General features: G+C 42.5%; 2 protein-coding genes across 5 annotated transcripts; both read left to right on the top strand.

The window, feature by feature from the left end:
- Window positions 1–5,647: 5,647 nt before the first annotated feature.
- ncoa7b (nuclear receptor coactivator 7b) lies at window positions 5,648–19,166 on the top strand. Of its 4 annotated transcripts, none has more exons than XM_084031135.1 (17): window positions 5,648–5,767; window positions 6,637–6,806; window positions 10,482–10,639; window positions 12,128–12,198; window positions 12,298–12,405; window positions 12,492–12,593; window positions 13,122–13,253; window positions 13,348–13,532; window positions 13,925–14,079; window positions 14,523–15,041; window positions 15,174–15,345; window positions 16,068–16,215; window positions 16,390–16,515; window positions 16,664–16,816; window positions 17,078–17,173; window positions 17,268–17,341; window positions 17,441–19,166. In XM_084031135.1, the coding sequence occupies exons 2-17, from the start codon at window positions 6,769–6,771 to the stop codon at window positions 17,574–17,576; spliced, it is 2,373 nt and encodes a 790-aa protein (XP_083887261.1). In that variant the 5' UTR covers window positions 5,648–5,767; window positions 6,637–6,768; the 3' UTR covers window positions 17,577–19,166. The 4 variants fall into 4 exon arrangements, with proteins under 4 accessions (XP_083887261.1, XP_083887263.1, XP_083887260.1 ...); XM_084031137.1 differs by having other exon boundaries at window positions 5,649–5,767; window positions 13,958–14,079; XM_084031134.1 differs by having other exon boundaries at window positions 5,649–5,767; window positions 14,514–15,041.
- Window positions 19,167–19,692: 526 nt separating this feature from the next.
- Window positions 19,693–23,753, top strand: LOC311026777 (uncharacterized protein). Its single transcript, XM_084030476.1, has 10 exons — window positions 19,693–19,906; window positions 20,279–20,396; window positions 20,611–20,677; window positions 20,843–20,969; window positions 21,157–21,173; window positions 22,271–22,358; window positions 22,455–22,572; window positions 22,868–22,937; window positions 23,103–23,229; window positions 23,616–23,753. Exons 1-10 carry the CDS (start codon window positions 19,760–19,762, stop codon window positions 23,661–23,663), a joined length of 927 nt encoding a protein of 308 aa, XP_083886602.1. The 5' UTR covers window positions 19,693–19,759; the 3' UTR covers window positions 23,664–23,753.
- The last annotated feature ends 1,534 nt before the right edge of the window (window positions 23,754–25,287 follow it).

Here is a 25,287-nt window from a genome sequence, read left to right as displayed (position 1 = left end):
TGGATGCTCTAGGAATACAACATTGATTCATTATTTGTAATGTGGTGCACTGAAAAAGTATTCATCAACCGTTTCAGCATATGAATCAACCTGAACTATAAGTAGCTTTGGTAGCGCAGCAAAAATGTCTGGCGGGAAACTCAAATGCATAGCAGAACCAGCCACCGCATTATAACTGACTAACATCTCCAGAAATAACCACTAAGTTATGAGTGTGATGAGGTGATTTAATTGAATTACACCAATTCAGATAACACGTTCCACTTCTTGTGTTCTTGGTGGCGATTTCCATTTTAAAGCTTAAAAGAGTCAGAAGATCGATTCATTCAGAGAGATTGTAAATGAATCACAAAGAGAAATCTTATGTTTTGAATTCGGTTATCAAGTCATCAATCTGTGACAGTCAGTGTCATGTGATCAGCTTCCAACCAATCTCTTCGTGGTCTGCCATGCTGCCCCCCCCCCCTCCTCTGCCCCCTGGGTGACATGATAAGCGTGCCTCATTAGTCTTTATAATTGGCCCAAAACAGTTGTAGTGAGCCGGTCTGAGGTCTGGCCACATGCCAGGCTAAAGTAAACCGACCCACTGGAAACATTGCACAGGCCGACCAACAGATCACAGACGAAGACAGCTTTGGATTTCTGACGACCATAGCACATCATTTTTATCTTGAATTTCTGAGTTGAACACTAGTAGTATAAAAAAAAACATATGAGCTTTTAAAATGTTTCTCGTGGATTTTGTTCGATTTTTAAAATAATGCACAATAAATGAATTTCTACAAAACAGAGCATCTTCTAACTGTTTCCTTTAGACTTTTGATTTGTCTGCTCAAGTAAAGGGTGTATTTTTTAATTAGCTTTTAATCATTTTTATTTTTGTTAATCTGTCTTTTCTGCTACTGAGCGTGAGTGTGCATGTGTGAATCGGTGAGCGTGTGTGTGTGTGTGTGTGTGTGTGTGTGTGTGTGTGTGTGGCGTCCCATGGCGTCTATAGCTTGCGGGGAATCCATCAAAGCTTATCATTATAAGTAAACATGACAGAGTGGACAAAATGTCTTGTGCGCCGCCAGACCTGCTATCTAACCACAAGCCATATCTGTGATGATGGACTGATGTGGCGCTGGCTTGGACAAACCAGCGTCTGAGTGTGAGAGTGGGAGTGTATGCATGTATGAACGCACACACACACAAGGACACACACAAGGACACACACATCAAAAGGCGTACACATGTAAACACTCAGGAAGCACACACTCAAGTTACCTTTAACATGGCCCTTATATCTTTTTGCCCCTCGCGGGGAGGACGACCTATACAGTACACAGAAAAAAAGTCAACTTATCGCACAATCATAAATGGGCAGGCACGGTCATAATTCATAGAGGAATTCATAGCGGTTATTTATTAGCGAGTATTTGCTGGTTTTATCTACTGAGCTGAGCTGTGCTTTTTCTTCTGAAAAGAGATGGTTACTGTACGGGACCAGCCTCTTTTTTTATGGCAGATGAGATCAGAGGCGAGTTAAGGAGGGCCGAGGGAGATTTATAAGTAATGTTAGCTAATAGGTCCTGAGCTTTACTCATCATCGTGGCTTCCCTGAGTGTTAGAATAGAGACCTCTGTTCTGTTCTGCGTGGGTTTATAAAAAATCACTCGAATGAACGTCCGAATCTCCGAGCTTTGGTGAGATTCCCTGCATGTGTGTGTTGAGGTCAGCCTGTGTGTTCCTCTACTTATTACAACACCACTGATAAGCAGGGTAAACAGCCGTGCACTGTTTGCGGCCCTACCATGGTCATGTGATCAAAAACACTGATGTGAGGGTGTGTGTGTGTGTGTGTGGGGATATAGTGCTTAATGTCCATCTCTCTGCCTCGTCCTCGAGGTGTGGCTCCTGCATAGTCTGGCTGCTCAGCTTTAAGAACTAAAAAACCCTACATTGATAACCTTTCCCCCCCCTCCACCACTCAGGTCCTGGGTCGAAGGTCATGGCTGCGGCGACTCGGCTGACTTGGCAGATTGACAGCGGGTGTCGTGGCACTCGATGGGATACAGTACGGAGCTGTTTCAAGCCTCCATCACTTTCATTCCCCTCTCTGTCTTTGTTAAACTGACTGGTCTAGTGCAAGTGGTCAGTGTGTGTGTGTGTGTGTGTGTGTGTGTGTGTAGGGGGTCATTAACCTCATGGCAACCTAGAAGGTGGTCTCTCTCACTCTGGACTCTCACCAGACCACCAAGGGAGTGATAGATGTGTCTCCATCACATTAAACGGTTGCCGCTTACGATGCGTCATACAGAAGTTTAAAAAGAAAAAATGGAGTTCTTGGTAACTGCTGCCATTTTTCAGGCCTTTTCTTGCCAAGAGTTAGATTAATGGACCATTATCATTTCTGTGTGGTAGATATGATGCTAGAATCCACATAAAAAAGTGTAAAAAGTTTTATTTTTTACATATTTCTAACCATGGGAGTGGTATCATTAATAAGCCTATTTTCATTCATTTTAAATAATTTGCTGGGAAAGATCTGTTAGCAACTCTGTCATTTGGTCATTTATTTATTATCATAATGTTTTAATTTAATGTAGGCCTTCAAGGTCGCCCATAAAGTTGGAATCATTTGCAAATGTCTTTGTGTTTAATAGCGCCAAACAAAGGTTATGCATGAATGAATATCATATGTAATTCGTGACACATGATGTAATCGTTGCACCTTGTCAAAAGTCATTACTCTCTGTATTTAATAGGGAAAAAAACAGAGGATTGTGTCTGAAAACAAAATATTGCAACTTTATGGGCATATAATGTGTTGTTATTGTGGAATGCAATTAAAAATCCCATCAGCTGCTCTTATATACAGGTATATAGTTAACGTTTTCTTTGTCAGCTGATTTACTGAACTGTATGGTTACGTCTATCACAGTTGTTGGTTGTTGAGATTTTTTAAGTGGGTCTTAAAGATTTCTTGCTTTGCTGCTCTGTCAGCCTTCTCATGACTTCCCATAAACACATAGATAAAAACCCACTGTCTGACGGAAGATTTTCTAAAATATAGCTCCTTCATTTTTTTTTTTCACAGGTTTAGTTCATTATAGTGAATTATGACTCCCATAACTCCTATCAATTATCATTTGTGTGACTTATCCTTTTACACTGTTTAGGTTCTGCAGCTTCCTGCTGCCAAAGTGTACTTGAAGTTATCAGTGTCTGTAGTCTAAGCTAGACTTGTATGACGTCTGACTAAAATGATTTTAAATCTCTCCAAGGCCTGTGGCAGGTCAGACCTTCGTGACCACATCAGTTTAAAAAATACATAAGCAAGGTAATATCTTTATTTGCGCCGACTTAGCATAACATGTCACTGGATAAAACAAGGAAGCATTCCAGTAGCTGCCACTGTGACCGTCAGATTGAAATGTCATAATATTCAGACTGAATACGTCACTATTAGGCTCGGACAAAAACGCATGCATTCTCAGTGGCACGTACACATTTTCAGATATACAATGTGCTTCATCTTTTCCTTTTGCCCCTTTCATCTTTCTTCTTTCCTGCTCATCTTCTGCGACATACATTCCTCTGTGTGTGTGTGTGTGTGTGTGTGTGTGGCTACGATATCAACACACAAAACAGACACTGTAATGCTACCAAGCTGTTTGTGGGACAGTACTGTAAAACTTCTAATATCAGTGGCTGAAATTAATGCATACTGTCCAGATTTTATATGACGGAGAGACCGGGGATGCTTTAGGTTAGACTGTGATTATAAACCGTCTGAGAGCCACATCTTGAAAACATTACACAGAAGAGAGTCAAAAGTTTACTGGAGCTCATTTTGATTTCTTAAAATCCTGTGAAACTGTGCTTCTCCGTCTGCCTTAACGTGTTTTGTTATTTTTTCGTATCTTTGAGAATTCTTAAAGAAAAATAAATGAGGAAAGGGAAGCAAGAGAGAAGGTGGGCGGCGACATTTGGGAGGCGGTCACGCTTGTCCCGTTGCTTAGTCACATGAAGGTTTTGATGGTCTTGAAGGGGGCCGATGATACCCAGAGCCGTGGGGTCCCTGCCAACACAAACCCTGCTCCCAACCAGCAGGGTCCCACAATCCTTTGCTCCAGGCAGGGTAAGGAGAAGTGGGGGGGGCGGAGAGGGGTTGATGAGAGTCTGAACAGGACGGAGGAGGGACACACCGGCGCCATGGCGATCCCTTAGACAACTTATCTGCTCTCTCACAATGATAGCGCCTGTCAAAATAACTGCCAAGATACATAGCCAGACAGGAACTGGTTAACTCCGGCCTTGTCCAATCAGAGGGCCTGCAGTCGGGGGTCTCAGACTCTCCCCACCTTAGAGGGCTCTCTGGGACCAGAGCTCCACAAACACACATTATCTCCGTCTCATTGCTCTCTATCTCGGTTCACTTCAACTAAACGTCACTGGAACGAGTGACAGGGATTTACCACCAGATTATATTTACATCTGAGTTACATTTGTATTGATTTGATACTGATCTTGGACATTGGTCTGACTCACACAGACTATGCCGTTCTGGTATCGGATACTATTTTTTTTAACACTTCCATATATGTATATCTATTTGTTATATTTTGTTTTACAAACTTGAAAAGAAATGTTTTTTTAAGTGAAGCCTGATGTTGCCTCAAACGGAAAAGAATGATCCCATTGAGACATACAGCTTACTAATCAAACACTGGTCTCCTAGGAACTCTGTAGCCTATTGGCTAATACACAAAGTCCAGATATTGGTGATCACGACTGAAACGATTGGCTCCTTTCATACCTTGAATATTGGATTTGTAATAGTCCACGTGCAAACTGAAGAAATTATACAAAATAAATGTAAAAGACACTTAATAATCTCTCCTTCTCAGTGTGAAATGCTTTTATCTATAATCATACAACAAGGAAATGGAATGTTATTGTTCTTTTTGTTATTTTTTTAATTTACAGACAAAATTAAATGTAAATTACAGGATTGTTATGGTTGAGCCTGATTTATTGCGTCGTATATTTTATGTAGGATGTGGAATGTTCTACCTGATATAATATGGCCTCTTTAAAATACAGCATTGCAGATTGTGTTTTTTTGGTAACTGTCGCCACCGAGCGGTGTAGAACTCACACTTGCGACTGTTCAAGAGTCACGTGATAATTCTGAGGAGTCTCCAGCTGGGGGGAAAATTTTATTATTATTTTTATTCAGGCATTAATCTTTAATTTTACACAATTTAGACTATACTATACTATAGTCTGATTTACTAGTCCATTGTTTACTCATTAAACAATTAGTAGAGGCCTTATTAATAGTAACCCCATCTGTTATTCGGTCAGTTTAGTTTGCTCAACTCTATCAACAGGCGAAGGTATTTTAGCCTTATTGGGAGGAAAAAAAGGGAGTTCCCTGACCGGGAATCGAACCCGGGCCGCGGCGGTGAGAGCGCCGAATCCTAACCACTAGACCACCAGGGACTGCCACGCCACTGACGTTCAAGTGATATTTTTAATATACAATCTGCTGTGAATTAAATTGTATTCGTCACCGCGCTACATAATATCAACCAACAATCTCATATTAAGCCAAGCTAACCTTAAACGGGAATTAGCCATTAGCTAACGTAACGTTTAGCAGCACATGCAAACGTGGTGAGCTCATGTCTCTACAAGGATGACACCAGAGGGCGTAGCGAAGGGAGGGGAGGCTTCATTTTGATATAACGTTAGTTAGCTGCTGGAAGATGCACGCAAGGTATGTGGGCAATTTTTTAGCTACCTATTTTCTTTCGGTTTCGCGTTAAAACGTCGTACATAAGCGTTTGGCGTCCACGTTTGTCCAATATTGCAAGAACGGGAAGAAGGTACTTTTATTTATTTAATTATTTTAGAAAACGGGCGAGCGGCTGGACTGTAAAATCGCCTTACCGTCTCCACCAGGTTGCTATTGTCCTGTAAACAAATTGGCTAGCTAGCATAGTTAGCATCCGCTGTTTAGGTCGGTTGGAAATGCAGTATGTTTGCTTAGGCGGTCGCTTTTTAACGTTAGCACGGTTGATAATCTAGTCTTTTGTTGCCGCTGCATCTTAAAAGGAGAGCCCGAAGTCTGTCCTATCAGACCGTAGACGGGGATTCACGCAAGTCGCCACAAACCGAAGAATGTAGCTAGGTGGGGTAACGTTATACAGCCTTCACCTTAACCCTCGGCGGTTAGCCGTTCACCTGTTATATAACGCTTTTAGGGCTTACACTCGGGTGAACTCGCCTGCTTTTTCGTGCGGGGGTCGCGGTTCGTAACGTGTTTTTCCAGTTATTTCGTTTTCATGTTGTGTCGCCGTTCGCGTGTTTACATCCACCGAACAGATGGCGCAGAAAAAGAGGCAACATTGTTGCGATGAAGCACAAGTACGTCACAAAACGGTTTCTAATTGTGGCAAACTCGTAGCGGACGTGTCTTCGCTCCACATGCATTTTTTTCCTCCACCCTGTTGGTCAGCCATTGTCTGACATGCTTGTTACAGGATGCTTTAAAGCGACGAGGCTGCACCGTCACGTTTTGGGGAGTGAGTGTTTGTTGATAAGTGGGGAGGCATTAATCCTCCAAATCGCCTATTCCCTCCGCAGGACGAGAAAGAAGCGTGACAGGTGATCTTCCCCCCCTGAGTCTGCTGGACTGTACACACTGAGTGGGTGTGTGTGAGGGTGCGTGTGTGTATGGGTGCGCGTCACTGCGCGCACATTTAGGACCTCGGCCTGATGGAAAAGAGAGACAGGAAGCCAGGGTACTTTTCCAGGTAAGGGGCCCATGTTTGTTGTTAATTTGTGTCTTTTGCCAAAGTGATCGTTGAGCATATTGCGTGTGTTTATGACAGATTGCTTTCCATCTAAAGCTGGTACAAAAGCTAACTAAAGAGTATCATTTACTTAAGCATTCATGATGATTTTTTCTCTCTCTTTCAGTTGCCATGTTGGTCTAAGTTAGTCATCCTTAGACCCTTGATTAGAATAAGCAAACACCACCAAAAACGTAGAGGGAGATCAAAATGTCAATATGGAGAAACAACATTTGGGAACAAAAGTGCACATATATGTGCAAAACTTTACGTATGTATGTATTATGTGCTGTAGTGTAAAGTCCAAATCCTTTGTGTAATACTTAGTGCATTGCTTGTATCTAATCTGCTGCAAAGGTGCATTGGCTAATTATTTATTCTCACCTTTTTTTACGAATCATGCATCAGCACCGTTAAGACACCTGTCTCTGAGCTGCACCGAAATAATAGGGCCTCCCATTTAATCCGAGTCATGCGTCAGAGCTTCCCGGCCCCACGGGGATGATGTCGGCTGTAAAATTGGATTTTTGGCAGCACCGTGAAACAGAATAGCAGAACATTTTTTTGGAAAGAGTCTGTCTTATCACACCCGAGAAGATGCATAGACTGACTCAGAATCAGCGGGTTATGAACAAAGAGACGCCCACTTGCTCTCTGGCTGACGTCTACACAGATGATGAGACGTCTCTGTTTATTTAAGGGAGAAAATAAAGCACCTTTATGTACTCCTGTGTATGTAGAATATGTCTGAATATCCTTATCCTCAGAATTTAGTTTCAGTTCTGCTTGATTTATCCTGCCGGTTGTACAGTAACTGTATACCATAAAGTGATGAACACACACATAGCTTCTTTGTCTTGTTTATTTGCCTGAAACAGTTGCTCGTATGTACTGTTAGGCCAAAGTTCACCCAGAACCAAATAAACAAGACCGTTTATGGATGAGCAGATGTCGTCTGGTGAGTGTGCTGCTAATATCCCTAGTTGTTGAGTAGGCTTGTGACAAATGGTGTGAGGTAATGCAGTGTAGCCTAATGGCCTTCATCCTTTCCTATTATGTCTCGGGTTACTTGTTCAGGCCTGGTATTGATTTGATCGGCTTGTGTTGGAAATCCTACGTTATTATTTGTTTGTAATGGCATTGCATTTCAGTAGCTCTCCTAACTATTATAGGTAAGCCGTGCGTAAGATGTTAATGGGATTGCTGGGTTTTGAGCCGAGTCGCTGGTGTTTTCCTGCAAAGGCAGGGTTCCCACCTGTGGGAGGGAGAAGCAGAATAACAGTGGAAAGGTGGAGTGGTGCCTGTATGGGTAGAAAGGCAACATGTCAGGAAGGAAAGTCTGCCTTATCTCGGGACGCAGCCACTGCTACCGCCATATGCTGCCTCACTTCCTGGCAAATGTAGGGAAAGTACGGCGTGGAGGATCATGCCAGTAACGAGAGCTGACATGTTTTATTGTTTTACAAAGGTGAAACTTTCACTTAAAGTTCAAAGGCCCCAAATAAACAGTGAGAACAATAAGACCAGGCATACAAAACAAGCTGTACGTGTTCTCAGAGCCAGAACTGGTGATTGAGGAACTCATGGCGACTTTAAAGGAGCTCCATGGCTGTGCTGGAGAGACACTGCACAGGAAGTACCCGTTGTCTGGGCGATTTGACTGCTCCCAGCTTAGTTGCTGTTGAGAGAACTTGCATGACATCATGACCACAAGATATGTGGGACACTTTGAAATCAAATGGGGAAAAAGGTTCTCTTGTCTATTGAGACTAAAATCACGCTTTGTGGCCGTACTAAACTCTATTTTTGATGTAAGCCAAACCCTGCACATCAGCGGTAACGTGAGATTTCCATCGTGGAGTCTGGTGGCGGTAGCGTCACGATTTCGGGTTGCCCTCTTTGCCACAAGAAAGTTGTGAGACGAGTGCTGGAATAAAGAAATATCCTGAAGGGAAACTCACTAGTTTCTGCTAGAGAACTGAGGTTTCCTTTCCTACAAAACAACATAAAGGCCAAGTGAAACCGGAATTTGTCTAAAAATAACAATATTAATGAAGTTGTTTATTTTATTTTTTTATGGAATCCACATTTATAGTTCCCATGGCAGTCCTGCCTCCTGGGTTTCATATTTCAAATATAATAGTGTAAACAATTAGAACAAATTAGATAAACGGACCAAACAAACCAGCAATCATAATCTCAGATCATGTAAACATCCATATTGCAAAAAAACAAAGATTTTGCTGCCATACGTGCCCATTGTCTTGAGGGCTCTCTCCCTCTTTCTTTTTTGTATGTTACATTTCAAACTTCTTACTAACAGCATTGAGCTTTCTCTGCCATTATGCTGTTAATGGATGCCGTGGGTTACATAATGAAAGTCTGAGTGGAGTGAAGGAGAAAAGGGCCGAAGATGAAGTCTTGAGAGATGCTCTGAGAAATGGCCCAGTGTGAAACAGACCCAGTGTCTGCAGATTCTTGAGTTCATCGCTACCAGATGTGTGCTGCATGGGTTTGAGCATGAGAGAGACCTGAGGCTAAGGGGAGAGGCCTGAACTATGTCTGTCTGCAGCTTTATCGACCCACTCTTGCCTTCCCATTAAGGCACTTGGAACGCTCAAAACGCTTCTCTTTTTGTTTTTCTTTTATTCTCCCTTTTTGGCCGGGGCTTTGCCATCACTCAAAGCTTCTGATAATCTAATTTTGATCTAATCTTTTCTTAACATACTCAAATCCACACTTAAGGTTGGGTTAATGGGCCTCGTGGAGCGTGCACTATCCTTAAGTGCACCGCTAACCCTCGGGTTCCACTGCACTGCAGTTGCCCCCCTTAATGTACCCCAAAAGGGTCTGGAGATGCCATTACACCATTGCCTCATCTATCAATGATTTAACAGGGGTAGAAGACCGACTGGGAGGGAAATACAGCTGAGGCAGCAAAGTAAAGAGAGAGAAAAGTTCAAGCTCAAGCCAATAAATTTGAGCTCATTTGCACCTGAAGAGAAGGTCTGAATTCACAATGGAAGTTTTCATGACGTCGGGCAAAGAACAAGCATGTGCTGCCTGGTAGTCCACTGCAACACTAGTAAAACGTACAATTTTATATTTTATTATGAAAAAGGTCTTTATCTACAGCATTAAAGTGGTTCAACATTGGTTGTATTATGAGGCCATGAGCACCTGGGCACAATCTTACAAAAGGCCCACCTCTCCAAATAGGAGAAAGACACAGACTTTATAGCCGTTGAGCCTCTTCTTGGTCTCTTTCTAGACATTTTGGGTCTCTTTTTGGTAATTTTGTATCTCTTTGTTGTCATTTTGAGTCTCTTTGTGTTTGCTTTGCGTCTCTTTGTAATACTTGTCTGTCTATTTGTGGTTGTTTTTGGCCCTTATCATAGTATTTGTGAGTCTGTATCTCTTGCTGTCTCTTTGTAGTCATTCTATGTTTATTTGTTGTCATCTTCCTGTTTTATGTGTCCTGTGCATCCGTGGCCTGTGTGTACGTTTATATATCTACCGATATCACCCCATTGTAAGAGTTGTCATGTGATCAAATGGCCATCTACACTCCCGTGTTTTCTTTATTTTACTTATAATAAATGCTTAACGTCCGTCTCTCCTCTGGCGTCCCATCAGACTGAAGAGGCGGCGACAGCTCAAGCAGAGTCAATCGGAGAAGAATGTGACTGAGCAGAGCTCGGCGATCATTTCCTGCCCGGACGTCCCACGTGACGTTGACCCGAACAAGAAGACAGACCTACAGAGAGTAACAGCGAAGGCACCTGCAGGCTCAGGTTTGTCTTGTTCTTCTTCGTTTGATCAGACAGATTCACTCTTCATCATCTAGCTAAGCCTTTTACAGAGCAAAACCCTCTGCTCACCACAGCCCTGGTAATGATGTTTCCTGAATTCAGGACTCTCCCGTCTACAGAAGCTGTGTGACACAAAAATCACTGGGTGAAGTCCCTGAGAATTATAATTTAGTCGTAAATGTTCTCGTCCTAGTCCACTATTATGGCAGTTAACCTTGGTGTAATAGCTCCATTCAAAGCAGGTTTACTATCTAATTAAATCCGGCAGGGCAAATCCAATTATCGCTACTGCTACAGAAGTATTCAGGCGTTTGTTTCTTAGCAAAATCAATTATTTTTTTGTTGTTCTCCGTAAATTCCCATTTTCAGACAAGTGCTGTGTTATTTGACTGTTATGCAACACAAGGGTCTTCTGTGTTGGGAACAACTTCAGCAGTTTTAAACAGGAAGTTGCATAACTTTTTTTAAAATCCTGTACTCTTTTTCTCTTGATGATGACATTTACGATGCTGAGTTGGTGTTAGGGAGTTAAAAAGTGGAAAAAATGGATAGAATTCTAGTTAGGATAATAGCATCAAGTTATTTGAGAGGACATTTGATGAAATAATAAATAGATATCAACTGCATTGTATCGTTAGGCTATTAAACTGATTGAGACTAAGATTAATGATTAATATCCGTGTAAGCTAGTTGTCCGAACACATCTAAAGCTTCATATTAAACCTGATTGAGATTTAGTGTATGCTACCTTGTGTATCATGCTGTCATGTGCTGCTGGGGGTTTTTTTTTGCAGCATAAATCATCACTAACTCCTTCATATTGACTGTGATAATGGAGTCTCGTCATGCGTGCATGGCGACAGCCAGCTGTGTAAACTCTTGTTACCTGCAGCCCATCAAACCAGACACGATGCTCTGCTGCAGTGGGACTCTTTAGGTTTATGCAGCCTTCTGCATAAATCCCCTCACAGTATAAATTCAGTGACTAAGCGACGGCGTTCACAGAAGTGACTGCGGTCTCGTCTTTAATGCTCCGTACAGTAAGGAGAAGCGGTAGTCTGCTTAGTCATGCCCCTCCGTTTCCATGGAGGAGGCAGCAGTGTAATTTAGCATTCAGGGAGTGGTACGCTAATAGCTTCTGTGTTCTTGGCAAGGGGAAAGTGCTGACTGACTGTGGACCTTGTCTACTACAAGGGTCAGATTGTGCGTGTGTGTGTTTGTGTGTGTGTTTACGATAACTGCTTCAGCATGTGTGTGGCAGGGTTTTAAGGCTGGGTAATGATAGGGGACAAACAACCATTGGTACCGACTCGAAAAGGCAATGAAGCACATTTAGATGTTATACTGGTTTTCATCTCTGGTGGCCTATTTCTTTCATTCATTCTAGACATTTAAATATATGTGTTTCAGGTTGACAGAATGAGCATGAATGAATGTCTTATGAGAATCATTTTTTGTTTCTTTTTCTAGATGATGGCTGTAAAAGTAACAATCAGGCAAAGAAGGAGAAGAAGAGGCCACCGGGGACGGTGGAGTTCATTGTGAGTAAAACTACGATGGCAACACGTTAAAATAATGTACTGACTTACTAGCAGTAATGTTCTGACTTGTGCCCCTTTTTTTCCCATCTCTTGTTACAGGTGGGACCGAGTGATTCCCTCAACAGCATCGCGCTCAAGTTCAACATCACCCCAAACAAACTGGTCCAGCTGAACAAGCTCTTCTCTCGCAGTGTCTACCCCGGTCAGGTGAGAATCTCGGCAGGAACACGAACCGCCGCTTCGGTTTAACCTCCGACTGGCTGACCATCGGCTCCCCATCATGATTATTACAGAAGCTGTTTGTCCCGGATGTGGGCCTGTCGGAAGCTTATCCAGAGTCTCAGAGTTCCTCCGATGCCTCCTTTACAAATGGCTCATCAGAGAAAGCATCTCATGTAAGTAGAGCGTTATTCGATACGTTGCTTAGAGCACATGGCATTTAGCAGTCGTTAACAGAAGCCATTTAGGGACAAATCTGTTTAAAATGTTGTTAAAAGGCAACTTGCAGAACATATATCCCACTCAATCTCTTCAAACTTTCCAGAAAAGGCCTTATGTCTTTATTTGGTGTTATTGTATTGATGATACTCTACTTCAGGGTCTGTCAAAACAGTATACAATTTTTAATCTTTGTCCAAAAAGATCCATCTCCACTGTTTTATTTATGTTTTAGTAAAAAATATAGCTTTCAAAATGCTTTAATATTGTCTCGTAATTCAAATTCTGATACCGTCCATGATTACAAATTTAATCTACGGTATGAGTCAGCAGTTTTTAACGATGAGTGTTTTTTTAAATTGAAGTTCTTTTCATAAACCAGCATTTGACCGTCGAGTGAAAAAGATACTTTCAAGCACTTTGAAAAGTGGGTAATGAATGTAAATGTAAATTGGTCCCTGATCTTTTTTTCGAACCTCCTTCAGGACGGAACTTCAAACTGCATGTCAGCGACGGCAACGTCCCTCCGGCGTGAGCTCTCCCCAAACTCGGAGGACGACAGCCCGGCAACGGTTAAATTCATCAAGATGAGCTGCAAATATTTCACTGACGGCATGGTGCGAAGCCTGGAGACTTAATGCTGAAACGCTTCCTTTAATGAACTCATTTAATGCAGCGCTGCTGTCCGTCTGTGTTGTTTCACGGCTGCAGGGCGTGGTGGGCGGCGTGCTGATCGTGACGCCCAACAACATCATGTTCGACCCCCACAAGTCGGACCCCCTGGTGATCGAGCACGGCTGCGAGGAGTACGGCCTGATCTGCCCCATGGAGGAGGTCGTCTCCGTGGCGCTGTACGACGACGTGTCGCGCATGAAGCTCAAAGACGCTCTGCCATCGTAAGAGCGCCCGAAACCGTCCCTCTTTACTCTCGTTTCCCTTTCTGTCTTCTTTCAGTCCGCCTGTTTAAAACTGTTCACAGGACTTTTCACGTTTGCTTCTTTACCACATCTCTTTTTTTTTTTATGATGTACCTTTTGTTTCCACTGTCGATTTTAGTTTCAAATTTGATCGTGTTCTTTGTCTGTTCTTCATGGATCATTTTATTTGCTGTTTACATTACATGTGTTGTTTTTGTATCATTCTGGTCATTTATAAGTTCTGTTTGGACCTTTTTCTTTTTCCCCCCCTCCCCCCCTCCCCCCCCCCCCCCCCCCCCCCCCCCCCTCCCTCCTTTTCATTTTCACCCTGGTTTGTGGTGCGGTGTGTTTGCCGCCCCGTGACCCCACAGAGACCTACCCCAGGATTTGTGTCCTGTGTACAGGCCCGGCGAGTGGGAGCAACTGCCATCGGAGCGAGATCTCAACCCCTTCAGCCGCTATGAAGCTCTCGATCCCAAGCGGCCGATCGTTTTGGACGACATCGAATCGGCCATGTCGGAATCCGGTAACATCACGTCATCTAATTTTGACTTGAATTGGCTGTAATGAGTCTAAACTCCAAGGACTTAATCTTCTTAATCTTCTTAATCTTAGCGATGAATGAAACCACTGAAAAATGTATTAATGAAAGCGGCTAGGGAATGTTCAAATTCTTCCAAGTCATTCATTTCTGTATCGTCAACTCTTGAGTATCCAAATTTCCTTTGGTGTGAGTTTAAATGTCTTATTTGAGGTGAAGGAGGATTAATCTTCAACCTGTCAAAGCTTCTTCCTGCTTCTCAGATTTTTTTATCAATACTGAGTGTGATTTTTCACCATATTACGGTCCTAGAAACCAAATTATTTATCCACAAAATCTGCAAATTGATTGTTCATGAAAATGTCTTGATACAATATTTCAAGGTTCAAGAATGAACTGTTTCATCTTCTTAACTCCAGCGAGCACAGAGGGCGGGCAGACAGAGAAGTCTCCGTCAGACGAAGGATTCACAGAGTTGGACCCAAGTGTCAACGGGAGCGTTGAAGAGGTGGAGGGGGCTTCCTCCAAAAGCATCGTCGGCAGGGACCAAAAAGAACTCGGACCGAGCCGCCCAGGCACGGGAGACTTTCAGGACAAGTCGATGCTTGGTCAAAGTAAAGGGAAGCCGAATGACGAAGAGGACGAGGGCGTAGCTCAGAACAGCTCCCTCGAGGACGGGGATTCGATACAGTCCTCGCGTGATGAACCTACGATCCGGGAGGAAACCAAAGATAGAACACCTAAAGAGAATGAAGAGCTGCTGAATGGTGTGTGCGATGAAACAATCGATGCACCGGCGGACCAAAGCGGGGACTCGAGTCCGAGGAGGCAAAGCCCGGACAGACCAGCAGGTGGCGCTGAACTCAGCGAGGAGGAGAGACGGAAGAAAAGCTATGAGGCAGAAGTGAAGTCGTGGTTGCTGGAGAGGATGCAGGCTCCGATAGAAGGTTGGAATACTGAACTGCATATTAAACTCATGGCTCACAATTACTGTAGCTATTTGACAATATTCCCTAAAAGGCTCTTCATAAAGCTCCCTGTGTGTCGAATATGACCATGGTGGCCTTTTTTGTCCACAGCCATGCTTTTCTCATCAGAGGAGAAGAGTAAAATCCCACCTATGTTCCTGTGCTTCAAAGTGGGGAAGCCAATGAGGAAGTCCTTTGCCACCGGGGTGACCTCTAGCCCCGCCCACTCATTTGGGGGTCGGGGTAAACAGCCCGAGTACTGGTTTGCCGTACCACAAGAAAGGTGAGACTTTGAGAAATGATACTCGACCCTCGTCTTAAAATATAATGTGCTGTTAACCGTGTGTGTGTGTGTGCGTGTGCTTCGTTCCTTCCTTACTTCGTTCCTTCCTTCCTTCCTTCCTTCCTTCCTTCCTTCCTTACTTACTTACTTCCTTCATTCCTTCCTTCCTTCCTTCCTTCCTTCCTCTACTTCCTTATTTCGTTCCTTCCTTCCTTCCTTCGTTTATTCCTTCCTTCCTTACTTCGTTCTTTCCTTTCTTCGTTCCTTCCTTCCTTCGTTCCTTCCTTCCTTCCTTCCTTCGGTCCTTCCTTCCTTTCTTCGTTCGTTCCTTCATTCCTTCCTTCCTTCCTTCCTTCCTTCCTTCCTTCCTATGTTCCTTCCTTCCTTCGTTTGTTCCTTCCTTCCCCCCTTCGTTCCTTCGTTCCTTCCTTCCTTCCTTCCTTCGGTCCTTCCTTACTTTCTTCGTTCGTTCCTTCATTCGTTCCTTCCTTCCTTCCTATGTTCCTTCCTTCCTTCGTTTGTTCCTTCCTTCCTTCCTTCCTTCCTTTCTTCCTTCCTTCCTTCCCTCCTTCCTTCGTTCCTTCGTTTGTTCCTTCCTTCCTTCCTTCCTTCCTTCCTTCCTTCCTTTCTTTCTTTCTTTCTTTCTTTCTTTCTTTCTTCCTTCCCTCCTTCCTTCGTTCCTTGCTTCCTTCCTTCCTTCCTTCCTTCCTTCCTTCCTACAGGGTGGACCATCTGTATGGATTTTTCGTCCAGTGGTCTCCAGATGTGTACGGGAAGGAGGCTCGAGAGCAGGGCTTTGTTGTGGTGGAGAAAGACGAGCTGGACATGATAGACAACTTCTTCAGTGACCCTGCATCTTGCAGCTGGGAGGTAAGCTCAGCAAAAAAAAATGTGCTAATATCTTTAATGCAGTCGTCTCTATAAAACTAGGAATCTCCGTCTGTCTCACGTCCGGAGAAGCGCTCACCCGATCTACTTCTCACGTGGCAGCTGCCTTGATTTCTCTTCACTGTTGACTCGCTATGTGCTCATTTTACTCCCAAGATCATCACCATCGATGAGGCCAAGCGTCGGCAGAGTTTCGGCAGCTGTGACGGAGAACTGTCCGTGGATGCGCTGCCCATACTCAGCGATGACAGCGATCTGCTGCAGGACACACACATTGAGAAGGTCATTTTTTATTATTAAGCAGTCGTTTGCCTCTGGCTGCTTATCACATTAAAACAATCCAGTTACTAGTCGAGAAAACTTTCAGGATGAAATAAACCACATACCAATCAGGAGTTCTAGTAATCTGATTATGTTTTCCCCTCTGCAGCTCGCCTGCCGCTTGCCGGCCCGTGTGCAGATTTACCCGTGGAGACTGGCCTACAGCACTGTGAAACACGGGACCAGCCTGAAGACTCTGTACAGGAGCCTGGCAGACGTGGATGGTCCGGTGCTGCTGGTCATCAAAGACATGGACAACCAGGTAGATAACCGTCCAAAGCAACGTACCATGTGCACCTGGTCTTGAATTTGGTGGTCACTGAGGCTTCACAAAACAAAAGTTGGGCCACAACTTAAGAATTCATGTGCTATTTCTGTCTGCTCAACACAAAGCAACCTGTTTTTATTGTTCATTAGAGGTCACGGATATTCAGATTTTAAGTCTGTGACTATTGACTTTGAGTGGGAACCCTGTGTTTATTTATTCCAACTCTTCTCATCCTGAATCTCACTCTTGTCACAGATATTTGGGGCTTTCTCAACTCATCCCTTCAGAGTGAGCGAACACTGTTACGGCACCGGAGAGACATTCCTCTACAGCTTCTGCCCTGAGGTCAAGGTTTGTATCACGTTAGTTTAAGACCTCAGTTTTGAATTTGTACTTTTATTCCACAAATGTCAACATCGGACATTGTCTGCCCCTTGATGTCCAGGTGTACCGCTGGACGGGGGAGAATTCCTACTTCGTGAAGGGCAACACTGACTCTCTGCAGCTGGGAGGGGGAGGGTAAGTAGATCCAGCAGCTGCACTGCAAGGGACTCGCTTGTTTCATAGGTTTTCTCGTGACTGAGCACAAACTCTCTGCCCTCTCTCCATCCCCTGCAGCGGTCAGCTGGGTCTGTGGCTGGACTCCGAGCTGTACCGAGGCACCACCAACAAATGCGCCACCTTCAACAACCAGCCACTCTCCGTGCAGCAGGACTTCAACATCCACAGCGTGGAGGTCTGGACCTTCGAGTAGCCTCACCTGTCGCTTTCACCCTCCACGCCGAACCTTCGAAAACAACCCCCAAATCTATTACGCACCGCTTGGAGGCCAAACTAGCAACCCCACAATGACGCTAAATGTTCTGAGAGAGAGAAGCCCGTGCAGGTGTTACGTTTTCTGGAAGCGGAGCGCTCTTCTGCAGCCTGTCGTTGAGGCGGGTTCGACCTGCAGGTAGGTCGGCCACGTGTCTGGGTCCTCCTTCCTTCAGCAGGTGGAAGTGTGAGGAAAAGGCTCTCAGTTCATTGACTGCCTTAGACATCGGTCAACGCCTTCAGCTTTCCCAGCATGCAGACTGCCATGAGCTCATGAGGATGGAGAGAAGAGGAAGGGCTGCTGATGTTACTGCTGAGGTAAAGAAAAGCATGTGTGAAAGAACAAGATATCCCACGATGCTGTAGGTTAATTTGTGCAGATGTAATTATTTTCTTTGGGAATGTACAGGATTATGTGCTGAAGACAAAGCGCAGTTTGTTTGTTTTTTTAAATAATGCAATTAATTTCAAACGTAAAGGAAGTGGAGTTTGCCGGGGACCTAATTTTTGGGATTCTCCACCATTTTTAAAATTAATTTTCAGAGCAGGAAATGTTGTGATTGTTTACAATGGAAGTGTTGCACTTCCTCTGAAGGCCGACTTGTTCTCTTATTTTTGAGATTTGGAGGAACCGGATGAGAATTGTTCCATTGCATTTCCTCACAACCACATATAAGGTTTTAATTCCCCCCGTACAACCCAAAACAAGCGGTGAAGCCAGGTTTGTGATGACCAAATATGTTCTTTTAATTTCATATTTCTTGTGAATTCATTAAATTTTATAAAATATTTTTAGATTATTTTATTTTTACATTCTGTTTTTACATTTTTTTTTTTAAATGGTTGTACTTTTTATAGACATGTTGTGTTAAATGTTTCTGATTGGAGCCAACAAGCACTATTAATAACTGTTTGTCAGTATTGAATTCATATCTCACGTCGACTGATTTTTCTATTTTTTATTTATCATGCGTGGTCGTTCAGAGAGCCAGTGGAAGTTAGACATGATGCCACTTTGCACTACAGGATTAATCCACGGTCGATGCTGTGATGTGCGTGGCCCCGTGGAATTAAAATCGTTACTGACTGCTATTTGACCACTACAGGAGGGACGCTTCCTGTCCAACCGGGGTCAGACTCTGTTTGGATTTAAAATGGGTGTAAAAGGGACCGCCTGTTTTTTTTTGCACATTGGTATGCCACTAACTAAATATTCAGATCTACTAACGCGGAAAATAAATGTTCATTCATATCCTGTGTATCCCGTACAGGCGTGTAGTGCATGGATATGCGATACTGCAAATGTCTGGCACCACTGTAATGACCCCTGCCATCCTATCCACTAACGCCACTTATCGCTTCATGTGAAAATGAGCTTTTTTTCGTCTTGTGTTGTAACTGTGAATGCTCCCCGAGTATTATTTCTTGTGAATCCAAAACTGCTGTGATATCACTAAGGATCTATTTATTGTGTTGTTATAGCAAACACATTCAAACCTAAATAAATGTTAAATATATACAAATATGACAATGGCTTGTGTCAGATGGTGTATCCCCACATGTTGTTGTCTGTGCAGGTTACCAGTGTCGTGATGAACGATCTTGTTATGAGTGGGAGATAAAATTAAATCAGGATGCTGACCAGCTGCAGAGACGATGAATGAAGAGGTTTCACTCCACCTCTGTTTTTAATTAGTTGTTTAGGTAACTTTCTTTATTTCTCTGTAAAACAAAGGAGAAATGATCTTACACCAAGTGGACATGCATAAAAACATATTTGCAGATGATGAAAAGCATAAAGCAGAAGAAATAGTTGAAACACTTGTTGCCTTGGTTTATATATTCGAAAAGGTGTGAGAAGGAGTACTTAGACTTATTACTTATTTATTCTCCATAAGTCATTTATCAATAATTAACAAGCTTCTTATTATTCCTAAATGTGTCTTTTTACCATCACTTTGGCCTACCCACTTGTTGCCCCACTGTATTTATGTAAAATAACTAAATGTGTTGTTTTGATGTGAGTGTTTCGGTAAAGTAATCGGAGTGAGTGATCGCTTCGGGTTCATAGACGATCTTCGGCGCCGTTTACGGCCGAGAAGAGGAAAGTTTCCCGGCAGCGAGATGAAGAGAATACAAGAGAGACGGTTCGAGGAAGTACCTGAAAATATGGCGAAAGACAAATCCGATCCAATGGAAAGCAACGGTAAAAGTTGTATTTTCTGTTTGATAGCCAGCGACCAAGACACGGAAACGGAAGTCATCAAAAAGGTAAACACAAGTAAATTTGGCACAAGCGCATCTATAATACAGCTTATTATTACACTTTTGTATCAGCCTCAGTCTCGGGATGTAATGTGGGTTAAATATGTTCTTCTTATTAACTTCTTATTAAATGCCTTCAAACAGTATAATATCATTCACATAATTTGATAGGGAAATTGTATATATGTAGAAAAATCTCCATATTCAACATATAGATAATAGGCACGAGCTGAAGTATATACAAAATTAAATTAAATTTTTTGCAGCAGCATTTTTGACTCCAGCCAAAATGCAATGCATTATTGCGTTTGCAACAGTGCTGCGTTCACTGACCTCTAGGTCAACGCGTGTGTTTCACCTCTCCATCCCCTCCAACAGACCAAGGAGCTGGTGTGTTTCAGAGACATCCACCCTGGTGCTCCTCACCACTACCTGGTCGTACCAACGCGGCACATAGTCAACTGCTTCTCGCTGCACAGGGGACACGTGGACCTCGGTCAGTCACACTGGATCACTGCAAGCTCGTACAAGTACCGTAAATAACCACTGATGTATAATCCTGAGCTGCTGCTAACAGTCCTGCTGCTTACACACACATCAAACCAGCTGAAACGACACTACAACTAAAAAAAACTATACATATATACTGAAGCTACCGTCAGATTGATCTCCAAGTCTCTACAAAGAAATAACAGTCTTGAATCCCACAGTTGAAAGGATGGCTGACATGGGGAAAGCTGTACTACATGAACAAGGCGTCGATATGACGGACATAAGGTAGATGAGGACGCTTAGTGTGTGTGTGTGTGTGTGTGTGTGTGTGTGTGTGTGTGTGTGTGTGTGTGTGTGTGTGTGTGTGTGTGTGTGTGTGTGTGTGTGTGTGTGTGTGTGTGTGTGTGTGTTGACCTGCTTGTCATTACATTGACGTGTTTTCCTCCACAGCCTGGGGTTCCACAAACCCCCCTACATTTCAGTGGATCACCTCCACCTCCACGTGCTCGCCCCCGCCAGCCAAATCTACAAGCACATGCAGTATAAGTTCACACCAAGGACCAAGAGTTTTGTTACCGTGAGTGTTGGAACAACTAGAGATCCCCACCGGCCGCTTTGCTTGCTCCTTATTTTATTACTCCTTCCTTATTGGTCATTGCAGTGGCTTGTGCAATTACCATTTTATTTGTGCATTTAGACATTTGCACTCTGGACAGTTTTTATGAGATTTCGTTGTCCCATCTGAACATTTTTTCTCTCCACAGAAAGAAAGATTCCAGAAGTATCTAAAGGATCAATCTTCGCCTGCTAAAAATATGTGTTCGCAAATTTGAGACACTACAGCGATGACAACGTTATAAACTCTATATTAATGAGATAATGAAGGAGATGATATTTATACCAAAATATATACCAAAAGATAATTAATTTTTTTGTTTTAATTGACAAAATGTGAAATTAATTGCACTTTTATCATCAGTATAGGGAAACAAAGGACTGACTTCTTTAAACACCATGACCACGTGTATGTTGAGATATTTATTAAAATGTTATAAAGTTTCTGCAGAATTTTGTGTATTTGTGTGCATGTGTGTCCTTTTGAGATTGAAGAGTTTCTTTTTATTAATACAAAATACATCCCCGAAACTGCTCACATACATTTTCCACTCAGTTACTGTAATTAACCAAAAAAGGTCACATCCAACAAACCTAGACTGGAACTGCCTACAGGCCTGTTTATTATTGGCTTAGTTTAGTATATAGACATGGAAATGAGGAATCAGCTCTGACTGGATCCACCTACCAGCAGCTATAAAGCTCACAAATTAACACAATATCGTCTTTAATCAAAAAACACAAACAGCTTTTATGATGGAGGTTCAGTTGCCAGGTAACCAGCAGCAATTCCAGGAAGTAACTGTGCCTCGTTGCTGTCAGCTAGATTTCAACTCTGGGCTGGAAAGCAAATGGGTCCTTTTTTTTCCTCAAAATGTTGATCTTTTCATTTGCATATGCACTCTAGGATTTTCTTGACATGATGTTGATTTGATGTATTTAGCACAATTAAAATGCATAACAGTAACTGAAGAGATAAAACACTAAAACAGTGCAGGGAAATCATGAAAGCTTATAAACTCGTTTATTATAGAATCACTAACAAACTAGGACATATAAAAATATATGTCTGATAAGTCGCACTCAGGATTGAAGTATTTGTTGACGTGGGAATGTCCGCGTGTACCATGAAGGCAGCGTGAGGACCGACTCGATTAGCTCGGTCAGCGACTGGTTGTCCTGGACGAAGCCACGCCCCCCAGACTCCCTGTATTCAGACCTTACAGATCGACTCTGAGGCAAAGACACAACTTTTTAAACACAAATGGGGACGCGGGACGATTCCGGAGGCGAAGACTGTCCTTTCTGCCAAATAGCGAACAACCAGACGGACGCAGAAATCCTGCTGAGCGTAAGTACGAACCGTTCATTCATGAATACGAAGCTCAACAACTGTGAAGTCTTGACCCTCCCTCCTTCTCTCCCTCTTCTCTGTCTGTCACCGCAGGATGACGAGCTGCTCTGTTTTCGTGACAGGAAGCCCGGCGCCGCACATCACTACCTTGTGGTTCCCAGGACCCACATAGACAACTGCAAGAGTCTCCAGGGGGACCACATACCTCTAGGTGACATAGAAGAACACAGTTGGTCTGCTCACATTTTTTTTAGCAAGTCACGAGTATTGGTAGTTGTTCAATAGAGAAAGATGAGTCAGCAGCCTTTGATTGATTTCAGGAGAATTTGAATGGGACTCATTATTATATTCCTTATCATTTAATGCTTATTCAAAACCAAAGGTGTGCCTGTGATCCTGTCCTTTATGGACTCAAATTAATATTTTTTACACAGAAAAAAAAAACACTGTATTTTAGTTTTAGCCTGTGTGACGGGACCATATTAATGTGACTTGTTTGTTGACAGTGGAGCGAATGGTAGAAATGGGAAGGAGCATCCTGAAGAAGAATAAAGTCAGCAACCTGGATGACGTCCGGTAAATCAAACTCCTGAGATGACATCACCACATTTGTGACTTGTGATTGACTTTTAAAAATAATGCTCTGTGTTGCTTTGCATCGCAGGAACGATTTAGTTGTTAGTTGTTGATGATTTCATTTGTTTTTCACGGCCGGTTCAAACCCATGTGGACTCTGTGCAGGATGGGGTTTCATGTGCCTCCGTTCTCATCGGTTCCTCACCTCCACCTCCACGCTCTGGCTCCAGCCAGTACGATGACCTTCAAGTCTCAGCTTCACTACGGGCCCAAGTCTCACTGGTTCATCACGGTTAGTGATATCCCCGATGACTGCGTTTGGAGACCAGAGTGTGCCAATAAAACACTTTTAGACTATGTTTTAACAGTAGATAAGACTGATTTAAATTTGGTATATATTGCAATTCCAGAAAGATTTGCAGTTTTTAATGTTTTTTTTCTAAATCAATTAAGTAATCAAGGTTGTTATTATCCATTAATGACATGACTAGTATTTTAGTGGCATATCCAGCCTCCTATAGTGATGAAATCCTTCAAAATCAGAAAGAATCCACATTTTCTCTTGTGCATCTAGTGTGTACACGACAAATGTTTCATACTTTTATTTGTAAATGTAATTTATGAACACACTGAACTACTACAATATTGTGAATACTGCATTGGTTTGCTCTGTTGCAGGTTGACAAAGTACTTTCTCAGTTGGAGACTCGCGGCAAGGTCAAATGAAGAGAGTCTGAAGGTGCAATGGACTTCTTTTATGTTTACGGGTTATTTATCGCCATCCCACTTCAGTGCAATTTTAAATTAATTCTCTATCTGACTTTACATTTTTGTGATAATTATTAATAATTATTTGTATTTGTTGATGCTGCTTGATGATTCAGTCGTGGAGAAAAGTTGGAAAATGGGCTCCAATTTTAGGTGGAAGAATATTTTTTAACAATTCGTTAATCAAATGTGCAATGAAGAGAGAATTCCAGCTTTTAGGGTGTGTAATATATATATTTAATTAAAATATTTAAGATTAACACACATAAACACATCTATGTATGGTTTGGAAATCACATGGAAGTGGATAGCTTTTTACTATATTAAGATTTGTTTCTATTTTTTAAATTGTCTGTGTGTAAAATGGATCATTTTAAACGGCTGCTTATACCTTTAATATATATTTCTGTCACAACCTATCTGTATAATATTAATATCATTTGGAATAAAATGGGGTTGTAGCTGATGATAACTTTCATAATCACAGGGGACAACGGGACCAAATGTCCGTCTTTGTTTCTCTGCCAACACCGACACAAACGCAACACTGTTTGGAGGAAAAACACAGAATTCATTATGGGAACACAAACAAACCTCAAACATCACCATCACAAGCCCTAATGGGCCTCAATACAGAAAACAATGAAACCTGCGTTCCTTTAATTTATTTACAACTATTACGGCTCAATATTTCATCAACATCGTGTGAATTAGCAGTGGGTGCATAAATATCTGAAGGGTCTGTTTGAAGCTTTGTTGTTTCATCTTCAAAATGTAAAAAATCAGCTGAGACAAATAAATCTAAAATTAACTCAAGATGCATTACTGTTTTTCATAACAATGGCAGTTCCTTCTGTGATCCACTAGATGTCACTAGTGTCGATGGTTTGTTTTTCTTTGTTTGATTTATGGAAGGGCAACATGAACTAATGGAATTCATAAGCTGACTCAATCTTTTTTATTTTATATTATTACTTCAAAAATGATAAAGAAGCAAACTTCACAAGGGATCCTCTCTGTTATTATCAGCCTGACATCGTCCTGCTGCACTTGTCATCACATGCACTTATCATGTTTTAATAGAAAAACATTTGACTGCATGTATTTTGGGTATTTTACCCAGAGCAGAAACGTCCTGCACTTTATTTCATGGTTGCTTACTTGACATGTTTATAAAGCTGTGAAACAAGAAGTCAGAAGAGAAATGAAAAATAACATTGAATTGGCTGGTCGTTCATTAAATGGCTGACAAAACGGAACATGAATAGAGCAATATGTCTATCACACTTACACGCCTAGTTAGACAGACAGATGCTACATTACCTGTAAAACCCAGAAATCACAACAGTCGTTGACAAACTGGTGTAACGCCGGTGACGTTACATTCTTGACATTCTACGTTTGACGTGACGCGCTCGTGCGCTGCGGAGTAGCCCCGCCCCTCCCGCCGTCAACAACTGGAATCCAGCTATTTGTAATTTTTCGTCAACTAGAAATGCTAGCCTGCTAACGACGATTCATTGCGTGCGCGAAGAAACAACAACAACAACGAGTTAGCCCATTTGGACGGACGTTTATTCGT

This window comes from Eutrigla gurnardus (genome assembly GCF_963514095.1).
Source record: "Eutrigla gurnardus genome assembly, chromosome: 16".
Classification (NCBI taxonomy): Eukaryota; Metazoa; Chordata; class Actinopteri; order Perciformes; family Triglidae; genus Eutrigla; species Eutrigla gurnardus.
The sequence above is the reverse complement of the archived record's forward strand: the minus strand, read 5'-3'. Positions and strand labels throughout refer to the sequence as shown.